This window comes from Archocentrus centrarchus, chromosome 8, assembly GCF_007364275.1.
Source record: "Archocentrus centrarchus isolate MPI-CPG fArcCen1 chromosome 8, fArcCen1, whole genome shotgun sequence".
Classification (NCBI taxonomy): Eukaryota; Metazoa; Chordata; class Actinopteri; order Cichliformes; family Cichlidae; genus Archocentrus; species Archocentrus centrarchus.
Genome location: NC_044353.1, coordinates 12,049,683 through 12,064,366, shown reverse-complemented (window position 1 = coordinate 12,064,366; position 14,684 = coordinate 12,049,683). Strand labels below are relative to the sequence as shown.

At 40.0% G+C, this 14,684-nt stretch overlaps 1 protein-coding gene across 1 annotated transcript; it reads left to right on the top strand.

The window, feature by feature from the left end:
• The first annotated feature begins 2,017 nt into the window (after positions 1 to 2,017).
• Positions 2,018 to 12,315, top strand: LOC115784733 (extracellular serine/threonine protein kinase FAM20C-like). Its single transcript, XM_030736063.1, is given in 17 exon segments — positions 2,018 to 2,107; positions 2,110 to 2,338; positions 2,341 to 2,548; positions 4,924 to 5,081; positions 5,084 to 5,101; positions 8,619 to 8,697; positions 8,833 to 8,866; positions 8,868 to 8,926; positions 9,423 to 9,472; positions 9,475 to 9,536; positions 9,657 to 9,686; positions 9,688 to 9,743; positions 9,745 to 9,837; positions 10,635 to 10,744; positions 10,964 to 11,045; positions 11,188 to 11,247; positions 12,057 to 12,315. Coding segments are annotated over 17 exon segments (1,662 nt in total). The 3' UTR covers positions 12,301 to 12,315.
• The last annotated feature ends 2,369 nt before the right edge of the window (positions 12,316 to 14,684 follow it).

Below are 14,684 nucleotides of genomic sequence, written 5' to 3'. Positions count from 1 at the left end.
CTTTCTCATCAGCAAATGAAGGAGAGTGGATGTGAGCGAGAGTGGGAAGAAAAAGGTCTTGACAGGAAAGAGATGTAAGTCTCCAGTCTGCTGCTCCACATAGGGAATTTGGGAGCAGCAAACTGATCAATAATATATTGATTTTCTTAGTGATCTTTTCTTTCTTTGAGAATTTTATGTAACTGATTATGTAATAGTTTGATGCTTAACTACTGCAGTGTGAATGTATGCACACGTGTGTCTCTCCACCTGTTTTTCCTTTTCAATCTAAATGAATGTTTTAAAAGTTAGTTTGCAGTTAGTACTGCCTATTAAGTATAAGTAGGATAAATCTCTGGCCCTACAAATGCTGTGGTTAGGGTTTGCTGGAGACTGTTTTTCACATTTGTGAGGATTAACTGCCAGTAAAATGTGCTTCACACCCGTTTTCCTTAAAATCAGATAAACTCTCAATTATGTTTAAACATAAAAGTCCCAAGCAGATGTTTAACAGCAATATTAGTCTGGTAGCACCAACATAAAGAAAAAAAATGTTTATGGTTTCTATATCTTATCTGACTTACACTCACCAGCCTTTGTTAGGTACACCTCTTCAGCTGCTTTCAAATGCAACCAATCACATGGCAGCAACTGAGTGCATTTAGGCATGTAGACATGGACAGGACTACCTGCTGAAGCTCAAACCGAGCATCAGAATGGAGAAGAAAGGTGGCGTGGTTGTTGGAAAAAACAGCATCTGGTCTCCTGAGTCTAAATTTCTGCAGCTACATTTGGATTGTAAAGTCAGAGCTTGGCATAAACATTATGAAACCATTGATCCATCCTGCCTTGTATCAATGGCTCATGCTGCTGCGCTGGTGAAAATGGTGTGGGTGATATTTTCTTGGCATATTTTGAGCCCTTAGTACCAACTGAACCTCATTTAAACACCACAGCCTACCTGAGTATTGGTTCCTGACCATGTGCATTCCTTTATGACCACAGTGTGCCCATCTTCTTCCAGGAGGATAATGTGTCACGTCACAAAGCTCAAATCCTCCTCAAACCGATTTCTTGAACATGACAGTGAGATCACTGAAATGGCCTCCACAGACACCAGGTATAAATCCAGTAAAGCACATTTGGGACGTAGTGGAACCAGATTCACATCAGCCACTGTGTGATGCTGTCATGTCAATATGGACCAAAAACTCTGAGGAATGTTTTCCAGCACATTGTTCCAAGAAGATTTAAGGTAGTGCTGAATGCAAAAGGAGGGGGGGGTGGGGGGGGGGGGGGCACCAACCCCATCCTAGCAATGTATACCTAATAATCTAGTCTTATATCATGATTTACTCTTAGGAGGAGGAGTTTTGCTTTATTCTTATACAACACAAATATATGAATGAACCATATATTAAGTAAGCATCATGTCTAATATTAAAAGAAAAATCCAATGTTACGAGTAAATCATTAGAAAACCATTTACTATAGGGGATAGTAGGAAATTCTTCTAATCCTCTTATTTTCTTACTTTTCTGTATGGGAATGGGAGCATCATGAGGTAAAACATTTACTGCACTGTGATGTTGTCAGTTTGCTGTATTGGATAGAACACACAGACATTCATTGAGCTAAATGACTGCTAATGTGGCTTTCATATTAAGGACTGACAACAGATGGTTAGAGGCACTATTGCATTTTGCCATTCCACTGGGATTTTGGCTTGCTTGTGGCTCCAAAATAACAGATTTTAATGAAGACGATGATCACCCAGCTTTTCCTCTTGTGACATGGACCATGAGACTGTCATTGGTTTTGAGATGTAAATCTCCTACCGCCAAACAAAACAGCATTTTGATTGTGTGTGATAGCATACTGATGTTGGAAGCAATTACAGAATGGTGTTATGAAATCTGGTATATGGCAGGTCTGTTTTTACAAGTAAGGTAAGCAAGAAAACAGGAAATTTTTTTTCTTATGTAAGTCTGAAATGCTGACAGGCCTCCTTGGTCTGTTTTATCCTTTATTTTCCAGCATGATTAGACGGAACCTGGGTCAATCCACTCGCTCCATCTATCTGGGACTGGCATGTCTGTCCCTCACCCTCCATCTCCTTCTGGCAATTTTTTTTGCCTTTCAGTCCTCCAGACTGCCTGTGTCTTTCCCGCCTCATCCTCTTCCTCCTCCATTCCAAGTACAGATACTCAGCATCATGAGTCTATCTCCCAGTCTCTACTGCTGATACCACCTCCTCAAACAAACTGCAGATGCGCCCCCCACACTGAATTGCATCACAAACTGAGTGCAAACATGTTACACCATAAAGACAAAGGCTCATTTAGTGAAGTCACTGAGAAAGTAAAGAACTGATTGGAGTTGAAAATGGTTCAGAAAGTCATGGTCCTTCTAAGCTAGAGGCACTGTTCAAGCATCCAATGTACAACCTGCCATGGCCAGAGCTGCAAAAAGATGATTGGCTGCTGCGACTGAAAACAGATGAGGATGCGAAGGATACAGAAAATCAGGAAGAAGAGAAGGAAGACACCTTTTCAAATGACAGCGAGTGGTAAGTAAAAAAGATGGAGAAAACAGATCAATAACACAAAACTGTTCTTTATCATTGTGAATCTCCCATAGATAATTAACACTGTTTTCTAAAAGATTAGTTCTTCTTGAAGCTGACTGGTTACAGTGGCCCTCTTTTCATTCAGAAACATTCAGAGGTTTAGCTTTCTTTACTGATGTAACTGAAATCTCTGTACCATCCAGTAGACCTTTAGGGTTGTCAGTTACTGACATGATGCTTCTTTTTTTTTTTTTTTTTACTTTCTAGTGGATTAAATATGTTAGATTTTACCCACAAAACAACTATCATTTAAAAGTTGCTAACACAGTAAACTAAATAAATCACAAAGCAATATGATTTTTTTTCTTGCTGATAGACAATATTAGAACATGTTAAAAATAATCCAGTTCTTAACAGGTCTTAAAATTCAGTAAATGCAACCTCAGACAAACAACACATGTGGCATATCCTGGTGGTAATGATCCATGCCTTTTTTCACACCTTGGCTCATGCGATGATGCACACAATTAATTAATAGTGGGTCAATGACCACGTCCAAAGAGGACAGCTCCAACTATGGTTTAAATAACAATGGATTATTACCTTTTGGTTCTAGAAGTGAAGAAGCCTCTTGTATAAGAAATGAAACCTCTTCAAAGAATTTAAAGAAGTCCAGTTACCTTTTCTCAAGCTCTTGAGACTACCATGATCTGGATGACTGAGAATCTGCACAAATGCTTGTTTAATTGATCATCAGCAAGTGTGAGCACCACTATAAAAGCGGAGGTTTTGGCCATTTGCAAACCGCCAAACCCAAACTCATCCATCGGGTTGCCAGATGGAGCAGCGAGATTCAGCACCCCAGAGAACACGTCTCCACTGCTCTGGAGTCCAGTGGTGGCGTGTTTTACACCAATGCCTCCAACGCTTTGCATTGTGCTTGGCGATGTAATACAGCTGCTCGACCATGGAAACCCATTCCATGAAGCTCTGTACGCACTCTTTATGAGGTAATCTGAAGGCCACATGAATTTTGGAGGACTGTAGCAATTGACTCAACAGAAAATAGGCAATCTCTCCACACCATGCACTTCAACATCTGCTGACCCCATTCTGTGATTTCACGTGGCCTACTGCTTTGTGGCTGAGTTGCTATGGTTCCCAATCGCTTCCACTTGGTCTGTCTGACAGCTAAAGCTTGGCTGAAATTTGGTCAAGCAGCAGAACAATGATTCCAAGCACAGTAGCAGATCTACAACAGAATGGCTGAAAAAAGAATGAAGGTGCTGCAATGTCAAAGTCCAGACCTCAACCTGACTGAAATGCTGTGGTGGGACCTCAGGAGAGCTGTGCATAAACTGAAGCAATGTTGTAAAGAAGACTGGACTAAAATGCCTCCACAATGATGTAAGACTGAAAAAGTCATACAGAAAATTATTACTTCAACTTATTGCTGCTATAGGTGGTTCTACAAGCTACTGAATCATAGTCTGTACTTAGCTTTAGCTCACACTTGCTTGGCTTTTGTTAAATGAAAAATGGTACTGTGTAATATGTCACATGCTGGTTTAAATAGTTTTAGTACCTGGTAAAGAATGGATTATTTTTCATTATGATACATAAAAGCTTAAAAATGAAACAGGGTGTCTTTTCTATTACACATTCAATTCAATTCAATTCAATTCAATTTTATTTATATAGCACCAAATCACATCAGTCGCCTCAAGGCGCTTTGCATTGTGGGTAAAGACCCTACAGTAATACATGAAACCCAACAGTCAAAACGACCCCCTATGAGCAAGCTATTGCTGACAGTGGGAAGAAAAACTCCCTTTTAACAGGAAGAAACCTCCAGCAGAACCAGGCTCAGGGAGGGGCAGTCATCTGCTGCCAACCGGTCAACCAGTGTGCCGCGACCGGTTGACATGACACATGACTTTCACACTGTAGTTATAAGCATTTTTAGCATACTGTCCTTAGCCCTATGCCTTTGTACAGCCCCAGGAGCATTGCTGTAGACTCTGAATAGATTGTACAACAGATTACTTTTGTGACAAGTTTCATCCTTAAAAATAGATATGAAAGGAAAACAGTGCTCCATTATGTCTTAGCCATGAGGCACTTTGTGCTGCCAAAATAATATAATGCAGTGGAAGTCCATTTTATATCACTATGTTGCTCAACTTGCCCCAGTGTTGCTCAACTTGCCCCAGTGTTGCTGTATCTTGGACTTTCAACACATTTTCTTGTTTAAATTTTACAAATGCAGTTTGTTTCTATTCTGAAAGCTAACATGAACTAAACTGTCTGAATTTCTGTTATCACTGGCCAGTTCTGCCTCTTTTATAGCATTACCTCTACATTCTCTCCTGAAGGCAAAGTGCCAGTCAGGAAGAAGGCTATGACAAAGTCACATGGACCACTGATGTGAAGACCCACCCTCCCTGGCTGCAGTTCCACCTTGGCATTTCTCGCTGGGAGCTGTACAACAGGAAAGACCCCAACCTAGCTCAGCTGACTCACTATTTGGCAACAAACGCATCCTTGGTGCAGGTAAGCAAGAAAGGGGGGTAGGCGGGGCTAACAGGCCAAAAGAGAGAGAGAAGGAAAGGATAGGGCTGGGGAAGGTGCCGGGGAAAGGTGCCAGACACAGAAACATCAGAGGAAGGGGGACAGTTTCTTCTTTTAGCAGTAGGAAGTTTTATCTTCCTACTGCTAAAAACTGCATCATGAAATGTGACATATATTTTTAAATGCTGTAATGATGTGAATTAATTAGGAAACCTGCTGATCATTTATAAATGTTCTGCCAAACAGTACTATTTTAAGGGTGACTAAAAAGGGGACCTCTGAGGACTAGCTCGATTCAGCAAGTTGAAATTTAAAAACTGACCTTACCATTACCTAACTTTTTGTACTTGTGCCAGGTTTTTCTTTATGTACATTTAGTCTCCTCTTAACAGTTACATTATAAAGTCAAAACCATGCTGCTTTCTCATTTTAACTGATCCATTATTGCAAACAAGCTCATCTTTTAGAGAGCCACAGGCAAGACTGAGTATTCACTGAGTGAGTACAATAGAGTATGCCAAAGCTCATATTTACAGCAGTGAGCATGAGATCTTTGGGGAAACAAGACACACATATATAGAATGATAAAAGCACACACTGATGTATGCAAATAAAATGACTAAACACATTTACACAGAATGAAAACGCAAACCCAGGAGGATTAGGCACGCTCTTATATAACCCACAATTCCTTTTGGTCGCAATTGAGAGTGTGAGGATGGTAGATATGTGACCATATATAGATTTCTTAGAGGCCCAAGAAGAACTGCATACACACTCTGGAACAGAACAGTGTGTAAGCCTACAAACTAAAAATATGGAATAATCACAAACAGAAGGCCAGTGTATAGGTGTTCAAAGAAAAACTGACCGCATTCAGACTTTCGTATCTCAGTCTGTCAATCAGGAGAGTCCAGTTTGTGCTCTTTGTAGAGCCTGGCCGATATAAGGTATTTGCTGACGTAACTGTATTGGCATTTTTAAAGGCTGATAAATTTAAATTTAGTGAAGAAGAGAGCTTCAACTGTGTCATGAGTGTTGATTTTGGATAGTTTGTCCACCAGAGGGCACTCTGCAACATCCCTGTTGGAAACGTGTTTGGACGCCACAAACTCAACAAGCAGCTGATCCGAGCAAAGTGGGCAGAACGTAGACGAGTAATCCACGATTTTATGTCACGATAAAATGATTGTTTTTAAACTGCACTGTCATATTAGTAAGGAATCATAAATAACATGACATAATAAATTTTAGGGAAATCTGTTTATGTTTTACGTGGCTGATGTATTGGCCCATATATCTGATTTTTAAATCACCAAATATCAGTGTTCTTCTTCTTTTGCCTGCTGCCTTTAGCAGTCGCCACAGTGGATCATCTGCCTCTATTCCACCCTATCCCTAGCATCCTCCTCTATCAAATAATTCAATAAGGAGAGATTGTTTGGAAGAACTGAACATGATTTATTAAGATACAGAATTAAGCTGTTTGGTGATTAGATTCCACTGACCCATCATAGCAAAACAGAATCCCAGCAGCGATAGGAATTAGGACAGGACCCCCCTGGAGTCTAGATGCTGGTGGTGGTGAAGATGAGGATGGAGGCATGGATGGGAATCTGAGTGAACAGGGTGAGGCAGAAATGGGGACGAGGCGGGCTGCATGAATGGGAGTCTGAAAGACAGAAGTGCTCTGAGATTCAGAGCACACGGGACAGAGGCTGATTGGCTCAGAGAAGGCGGACAAGACAATGATTGGACTAAAGCGATGATGTCACCATTCACTGGGAAAGACAAAAACATGTAAAGAATAGATGAGCAGCCAAATACCCAGGAAAGCAGACAGATGAGTGATTACAGATCTTCCTTATTGAACTTACATATAAGTGTCATTATTGGTCTTAAAAATCCTAAATTGGTCAGGCTCCAGTTCCCCACTGAAACTTTGTGTACTTGCTGTTTGGTTGGGTTTAGACACCAAAACCAGAACAGATAAAGGATTTCAAGGTATTTAATGCCATCAACAAGATATACCCTGAGTGTGTGTGTGCGTGTGTGTGTGTGTGTGTTTGCTGTATGGTGCTGCAGCTCATAAAGAGAGCTGCCTCTGTCTCTCACATACAGGTTCTCTTCTGGATTGGGAATGCACTATAGATTAATATTAATTTTATGACAGACAAGAAGCAGGCTTGGTGAGACAAAAGGAAAAAAGTATCATTATACAGATGTTTATGCTGTGTAGGGTATTCTCCAAAAGATGCATTAGAGACATGCACTGTCACATTCTTTGCATGCCTATCCATTAATGTAACTGCTTGCATTCCTTCTTGTTTTTATGTCCTACATAATATTAATACATGAGGAGATACTGTCAGATTAGTGGCAGGAGCACATAACTAAAAGAGGTTGTAAAAACACATGAGTAGGCACACACTAATACACACTGACCAATCTGCACAAGTGCTTACAAGCATACTGATTGTACATGTATTTTACATAAACACTAAATATACTAAGCATAAAATAATCACACACCTCCTCTTGCATCAACATATGCACACGCCTACATGTTCATTTTGTGTTTACTTGTCTCAGACATCCATTTCCATCCTCAGCATGCTGCAGAATGAATAATGCATTGAGATTTGTGTTATATGCTGCAGATTAAGCACTAATCTCAGCTACAGGCTAATTTTCTCACTGTGTCATCCCTTTTTTTCACATTTAGCACTCACCCTGCCACAGTGCATGGGCCTATATCCTTTGTAAATTTGGGTACATTTTGCTATTTTTGAGAATTAGAAATAGGAATCATGGCTCAAAATATTGCACAACTTGGTTTATATTGACAATATTCTTTTTGCTCATTTACAGGACTTCCTCACAGAGCCACGATTTGCAGCAAATAAAAGTGGTTTATTTCTCTGAAACTCAGATGCCTTGTTTTGAACTAGTTCACTTGAAAGAGAATGACCGCATGCTTCACATTGCCCAGTTGTCTGAAGTGTGGATAAAGTGGGTCAGGTGTGATGGGATGAAAGAATGGGAGGAGAAAAGAAATCAAAACCGTCCGATACAGACCTTAGTGAAGTTATAAAATGGGGTGAAATTACTGGCAAAGCATGTTAATGATACACAAATCTCCTTGTTTATAAGCAGCAGAGAATGTTTTAAGGTATCATAAATATGCATAGGCTTTACAAAAATAATGTATGCATTAGTATTAAAAGTAATGATGCTTAATAAGGTGCCATTACACTAAGAAAATTAATTTTATCCAGGTTTTATTGAAGTAATGCACAAAATGGAGGTTACAGTTGGTGCTTGGACCTTAAAGCAGACCACCGTGTGGGGAAACTGGTGTAATGCACGATTTTATGCATCTCGCCGACATGTTTCTTATTAACGGCTAATGAATATGATAAAGAGTGAGTGTGTAAGCAGTGATTTTCCTTTGCATTATTACTGGACTATCTGCATCCATTCTCTTTGTATCTTTCAGTTCAAAAAAAAGGAGGCACCCAACTGAAACTGCTCATATCATTCCCAAATTATGGACAAGCTCTGCTCAAACCCATGAAGTAAGACACCAGTGCAGAGCAACTGACTGAGAAACATGCAGTCTGACACCATGTTTGCTGCTCCAACTTTGTGATGCTGACTAGTAAAATGACAACATGCACTTATAACACTATGTGTGTGTGTTTGTTGCACAGGCAATCCAGAGATGCAGAGACTGATGTAAACCTCTTTCTACTTCTCTGACTTTGAAAGACACAATGCAGAGATTTCTGCCTTTCACCTTGACAGGTACACATCATTACACATCCTATCAGCAGGTAGCAGGCGTCCTTGTGGGTAGGGTGCACAACAGGTGACTCTTCAGACACTGCAATCATTCATTCATGAAGATGCATCAGGGGTAGAAGGTTTATGTAGCACTGAAACGATCACTGGTAACTGATAAAACCTGACCAGGTGTTCCACTCTTGCATTTTCCTGGATGGTGAAGAGAAAAAGGGGTGCTTGCTTCACGAGCATCACTGTGGAACCCTCGAACAAGGTCTTGACCCTGGTGCATCTGTGGAGCTGCTGAGTGTCCAGGAGGTCAGACGGTTTGTTGTACTGGCAGCTTCCAGTTGTGACAGTGTATGTGTGTATGTGATAAGGGTGTTTCAATAAAAGAGACATTACTGCTCCACACAAGTAAAGATCACTTGTTCTTGCTGACACGTTCCCTTTTTAAATATTTTCCTCATACCGCCTCCTATCTCTCCATCTCGTTCTGTATCTTCCTCCTTCTCAGATTGCTGGGCTTTAATAGAATCCCTCCAGTGGTTGGTCGGCTCATCAATGTTACACAGAGATCAAAGAGATTACCACTGACCACAGGCTGTCTAAGACCTTCTTCACTTCCCTGGTATGTGTGTGCATGCGTGTGTGTAAGTATGAACCCGGGCCAGCACACAGTTTATCAGAGCGAAAAGCATAAGAATTCTCCCTTATTACTAAATCTATCTGTCTATCTGATTCTCTCTAGCTGGGAAGGTGTTGTTTCTATGGGCAGTGTAGAGTACTACTGCTCAGTAGAGCACCCAGTGTGCGGTCGCCACATATGTTGGAGGTTTCCTGGCTGCGATGCTACCTGACCTCACCATTGTTCCTCGCAGGTCCTGGAGATCACCGTGGAGGCGATCTTACAGTCGCACCAAGCTTGCACAGTGGGTTCACTGTCTATATCTGAGTCTGGATAACATATTCCAGTCGAGTTTAATACAGCTGAATGCAGTATACTTTAGAAACTTCCTAACTGTACGTAGGACAATGCCTGAATGACATACTGTCTCAGCTGAGTGGCATGTTTTGAAACAGGATGTGTAGAAGTCTATGAAGTTGGTGGATGTTTGTACTCTATTAATGATGCTTCTTTTTAAAAATAAAAATTATTATTGGTAATTAATCACTTCTAATGATTAAAGTATTACTCGTTTAAACAATCTGGACCCATGCTCAATGAAATTACAAGTTACAAGCCTTGTAATAATGATTCCTCCAATCTGATACAGGCAGTACAAGATAATAGACAGTCATTGCTTTCTTTTAGGTGTTAGTATAATATTGCCTGTCAACCAGCTCTGATGGAGCTTTTGATGAGTGAATGCCATAGACTGTAAATAAAAATAACAGTCTTATGTACAGTATAGGCCATAGCATATACAGAATCACGAGTGTTTGCTGCCCTCTAGTGGCAACGGTGAAGATTTGCAAGTTATCCACATGGAAACCATGAAATAAATTTGCAGTATATCCAGAATCTGCAGTCCACTTAATTATAAATTTTAGAATCCAAACACCTCAGTCAGCCTAAATTACAAAATGAGGTGTCAGCAAAGGCAAACTGCACTAAGTGGAATCCCCCAAAACAAGAACATAAGGAGAAACAATGAAAACTGTTAACAAAAGGGCCATTATCTGTTTTCCTTGGTTTGTCTGAGTGTCTGTGTTCTCTTGTTCCCAGGTGGGAAAAAGACCCAGCCTACTGTGATACAGTGAAACAGACACCTCCTTACAACCAAGGAACCAGACTGGTGGATCTCATAGATATGGCTGTCCTGGACTTCCTCATGAGTCAGTAAGCCCAGTTGTTTGTTGGTTAATAGGGGTCACTCATCTGTACATCATCCCTTATTTTATTTATTTATTTTTTTATGACGAATTTCAACAGACTATAAAATTAGTAAAGTACGACTGTCGTGTTTCATTTAAATCCATTAAGTATTTTGTAAACAGTATTTATAGCATTCACAGTCTCATGAAACTAAAGTGACACTTGATTGTTTTTCAAAGGCAACATGGACAGACATCACTATGAGACATTTGAGCAGTTTGGCAATGACACTTTTCTTCTTCACCTTGATAATGGGCGGGCGTGAGTACTGCAAATACACCTCATCTCATCTGAGGCTCTTGGGAGTACTGCTGCTTTTATTTCTTCCTCGGGTGTCAGATGTTTATTCATTTTTCACTGAGTTAATTTTTAATCATTAAATGTTTTTAATGCTATTTTCTAGATTTGGACGTCACTCTCAAGATGAGCCATCTGTTCTAGCTCCTTTGCAACAGTGTTGCAGGTAAAATGACACAAAAGCTGTCCGTTCACTGATTTGTGCACGGAAAAATGAAGGATGGGAGGAGAGGTGTGGGAGTCCAGTCGGTGTCAAGTTTTAAAATGTGTGCAGGGCTACAAGGTTTGGTAGAAAATTTCAACTTTAACATAGAAGCAGATTTAGCACAGAAACATTTCTGCCTAATAATAACTATACTAATGCAGTTTGTTTCCATATGGACTTATGTTATCTTATATTACCCCACTCTCATGAACATAATCTCTTAAATGCGGCTTGAGATAATATTTTCAAATTTATTTATTAGTTATTGAAATTAATGGCTGCTAATCTTAGATATACACCTTGAAATTCTAGCAGTTGTCTCACACTTGATGCTGCCAGCTTAAAGCAGCAGTATTTGCAGCAGTTTCCATATTTGATTGCAACTTTGTGCTCCATCAGGATCTGCTTTACTTGGCAACATGAATAAATAGGTGGAATTTCCCAAGCTGTTTTAAACAGTGGCATTGTAATGTTACTGTATATTCAAAACACTCATGAAGGAATTTTTAGTGTGATTGCTTTGACCACAGGTAATTGCATTAATGGTGTAGACAACACTTAATCCCACACTATTTAACTTCTTTTGTTATTGGTTAATCTTGAGATTATCAGTGGAATCACCTGCTGTAGGTTTACATGTATGCTGTTAAACCTTAATGTTTTTTAAAATTTGAGATCATGTGGGTGTCACTTGAAATACCTTTATTTCACTTTTTTCTTATTATTTCCCTTTTCAAAAGTCTCCTCACTCTCCCTGTGTGACTCCACAGGATCCGTCGTTCCACCCTCCTCCGCTTACGTCTCCTGTCTCTTTCTGATTTCCGTCTGAGCGACGTCATGCGGGAATCTTTGACTCAGGATCCTTTGTCACGTGTGGCCCCGCTCCTCTCTGAGCCGCACCTGTCTGCTTTGGACCGACGCCTTGCAAAAGTCCTGCAAGTGGTGCAGACCTGTCAGGAAAAGCATGAAGATGTCATTTACAATGACTTGGAGGCACATGATCAAGGGCTATGATCAGCTATCACTATGAGCGACAGTCTGACTGAAAATAAAAAAAATGTAATTATAAATTGCGTATAGAGTTCATATGGGATCTGTCTCATTTTTACAATACCTTTTTTTTAAACTGAAAATAAAATAAGACAAGAAACAGTCTGCTCTGACCAAACAGAGAAACAGACTTCATGAGGCCTGACATCCTTTAGTGGGCCCTGCGCTCACCGCCCGGTACTGTGGACCTGATTGGCATTTACCACAGAATCCCAGAATTGGCAGTCCACCACTGGAACCCTGTGCTTTTCACAGATAAGCGCAGGTTCACCCTGAGAACATGTGATAGACATGAAAGGGTCTGAAGAAGCCGTGGAGAACATTATGCTGCCCGCAACATCATTCAGTATGACTTGTTTGGTGGTGACATAAATCCAACAGAACTCCTCTGGGACATTATATTTCAGTCCATCTGATGCCGTCAGGTTACACCTCAGACTGTCCAGGAACTCAGTGATGTCCTCGTCCAGGTCTGGGAGGAGATCCCCCAGCACACCACCCATTGTCTCATTAGGAACATGCCCTGATATTGTCAGGCATGCTTACAAGCACGTGGGGGCCACACAAACTGCTGAGTACCATTTTGAGTTGCTGCAATGAAATTTCAGCAAACCGGACTAACCTGCTGCATCATTTTTTTCACTTTGAGTTTCATGGTATCTTTGAATTCAGCCCTCTGTAAGTTGATCATTTTAATTTCTATGAAATGAAGAGGCATCCTTTTATTCCTAATACATTACCCAGCCCATATCAGTATAGATATCCAGCATGATTTTTTTCCCATTGAGATCTGATGTGTTTTCAAAGTGTTCCTCAATTTTTTGGAGCAGTGCATTATATGAAGCCTGTATTCTCTGGGTGATTATGAGTTACAGGCAGCACAAGCTGATTTCTAAACCTCTGTTGTGATTTTTTATCTCACATGTTTCAAATTATTTTTTTCAAATTTGCAAATGAATTTGAGAGACTAGTATAGATACATTGTTTGGAATACCACACAAGAAAAAAATAGCTGGGGGGAAAAAGGCTTTTATTCAGATGAATGTGACAGTAATATAATTAGTATTTAGTATAACAACATCGATGACTTGCAGGCACATGCTCTATAATATGTTTGCAACTAATTTGTTCATTCACTGATTTGTTCGTGTTACGATCAATATACAAAGTAAATAACCTGCATGTACTGATATTTGCTTTGAACTAGCTTTGGAGTAGCTGGTAAGCTTTTATTTTTTTAAGTGAGCTGTATATTTTCAGCACACAGACACAATGAGTGAATCTGGGAAGGTAAATATGGTAATCAGTGGGAGGGCAGTCATTTGCATGTAGGTGTTAGACTTGTGAAGACTGGTTACAGTGACAAAAGTGACAAAATGAAGGGACATGACAGAGTTTATAATGAGATTCAAGAGCAAATGATCAACACTCGAGGGCATCGCCTCCAAGTATGCAAATTAAACCCCTTAAAAAGCATCAGTATTATACATGATCTGCATTATTAAGGTCAACAATGGCATGAAAAAACAAACAAAAATAAATCAGTGGCTTTTACTCGTGATTTCACATTTCTTTTATTACACGGAAAGAATTACAAAAAAAATTCCTTCAAACTTGAATTATTTCACAAACAAATGCCACTGAATTGTGTAGTCATAATACAGTGAAGTCATAATATTTTAGGTTAGCCGAGTTTTTTAAAGAAATTGTCAAGTTAACAATGAATTTGCCATTGTGAAAACCTATTCCTGTATCTCCAAAGGAATTCTCAATCAGCTTTTATTCATTCTCGCCAAGTATGGCTTAACTTTTCAGTTGTTTTAAATGACACCCGAGTTTTACTTTGTTATTAGATGCGACTTTTTGTTTTTCTTCTGGATATTATTTAAGGGGGATCAAATCTCCAAAGTCAAACAATGCGCATAAAACAATGAGCTTCCATAGTGTCGTGTCTGCTGTAGGGATGCGCGCTCCCGCGAGGGGTCCTGCGATTTTGGTGAGTCGGTTGGGAGAAAGAAAAAGGTTTCACTTTCTAACGTCACTGAGAGGCGGAACCGAGAAACCAGTCATGGGCTTTCCCATAAGAGAAGCGTTGGCCCAGCTTTGAGGGAAAACTTCCGCCTGTTGCTACATTTAGTAAATATTGTGATTTTAATGTAAACTTGGTGCTACTGATTGAGTTTCATTGTACGACGCGCATGTAAACAGTGCAGCAGGGTGAGGAGGGAATTGTTAAGGAGTTTGTTACCTGGTAAATACTAAGGAGGAGCACCGAAATGCAGTCTATTGTTCTTGTGCTGTATCCATAAATATAACATCTTGATGACAATGTGCGATCTCTTGGAATT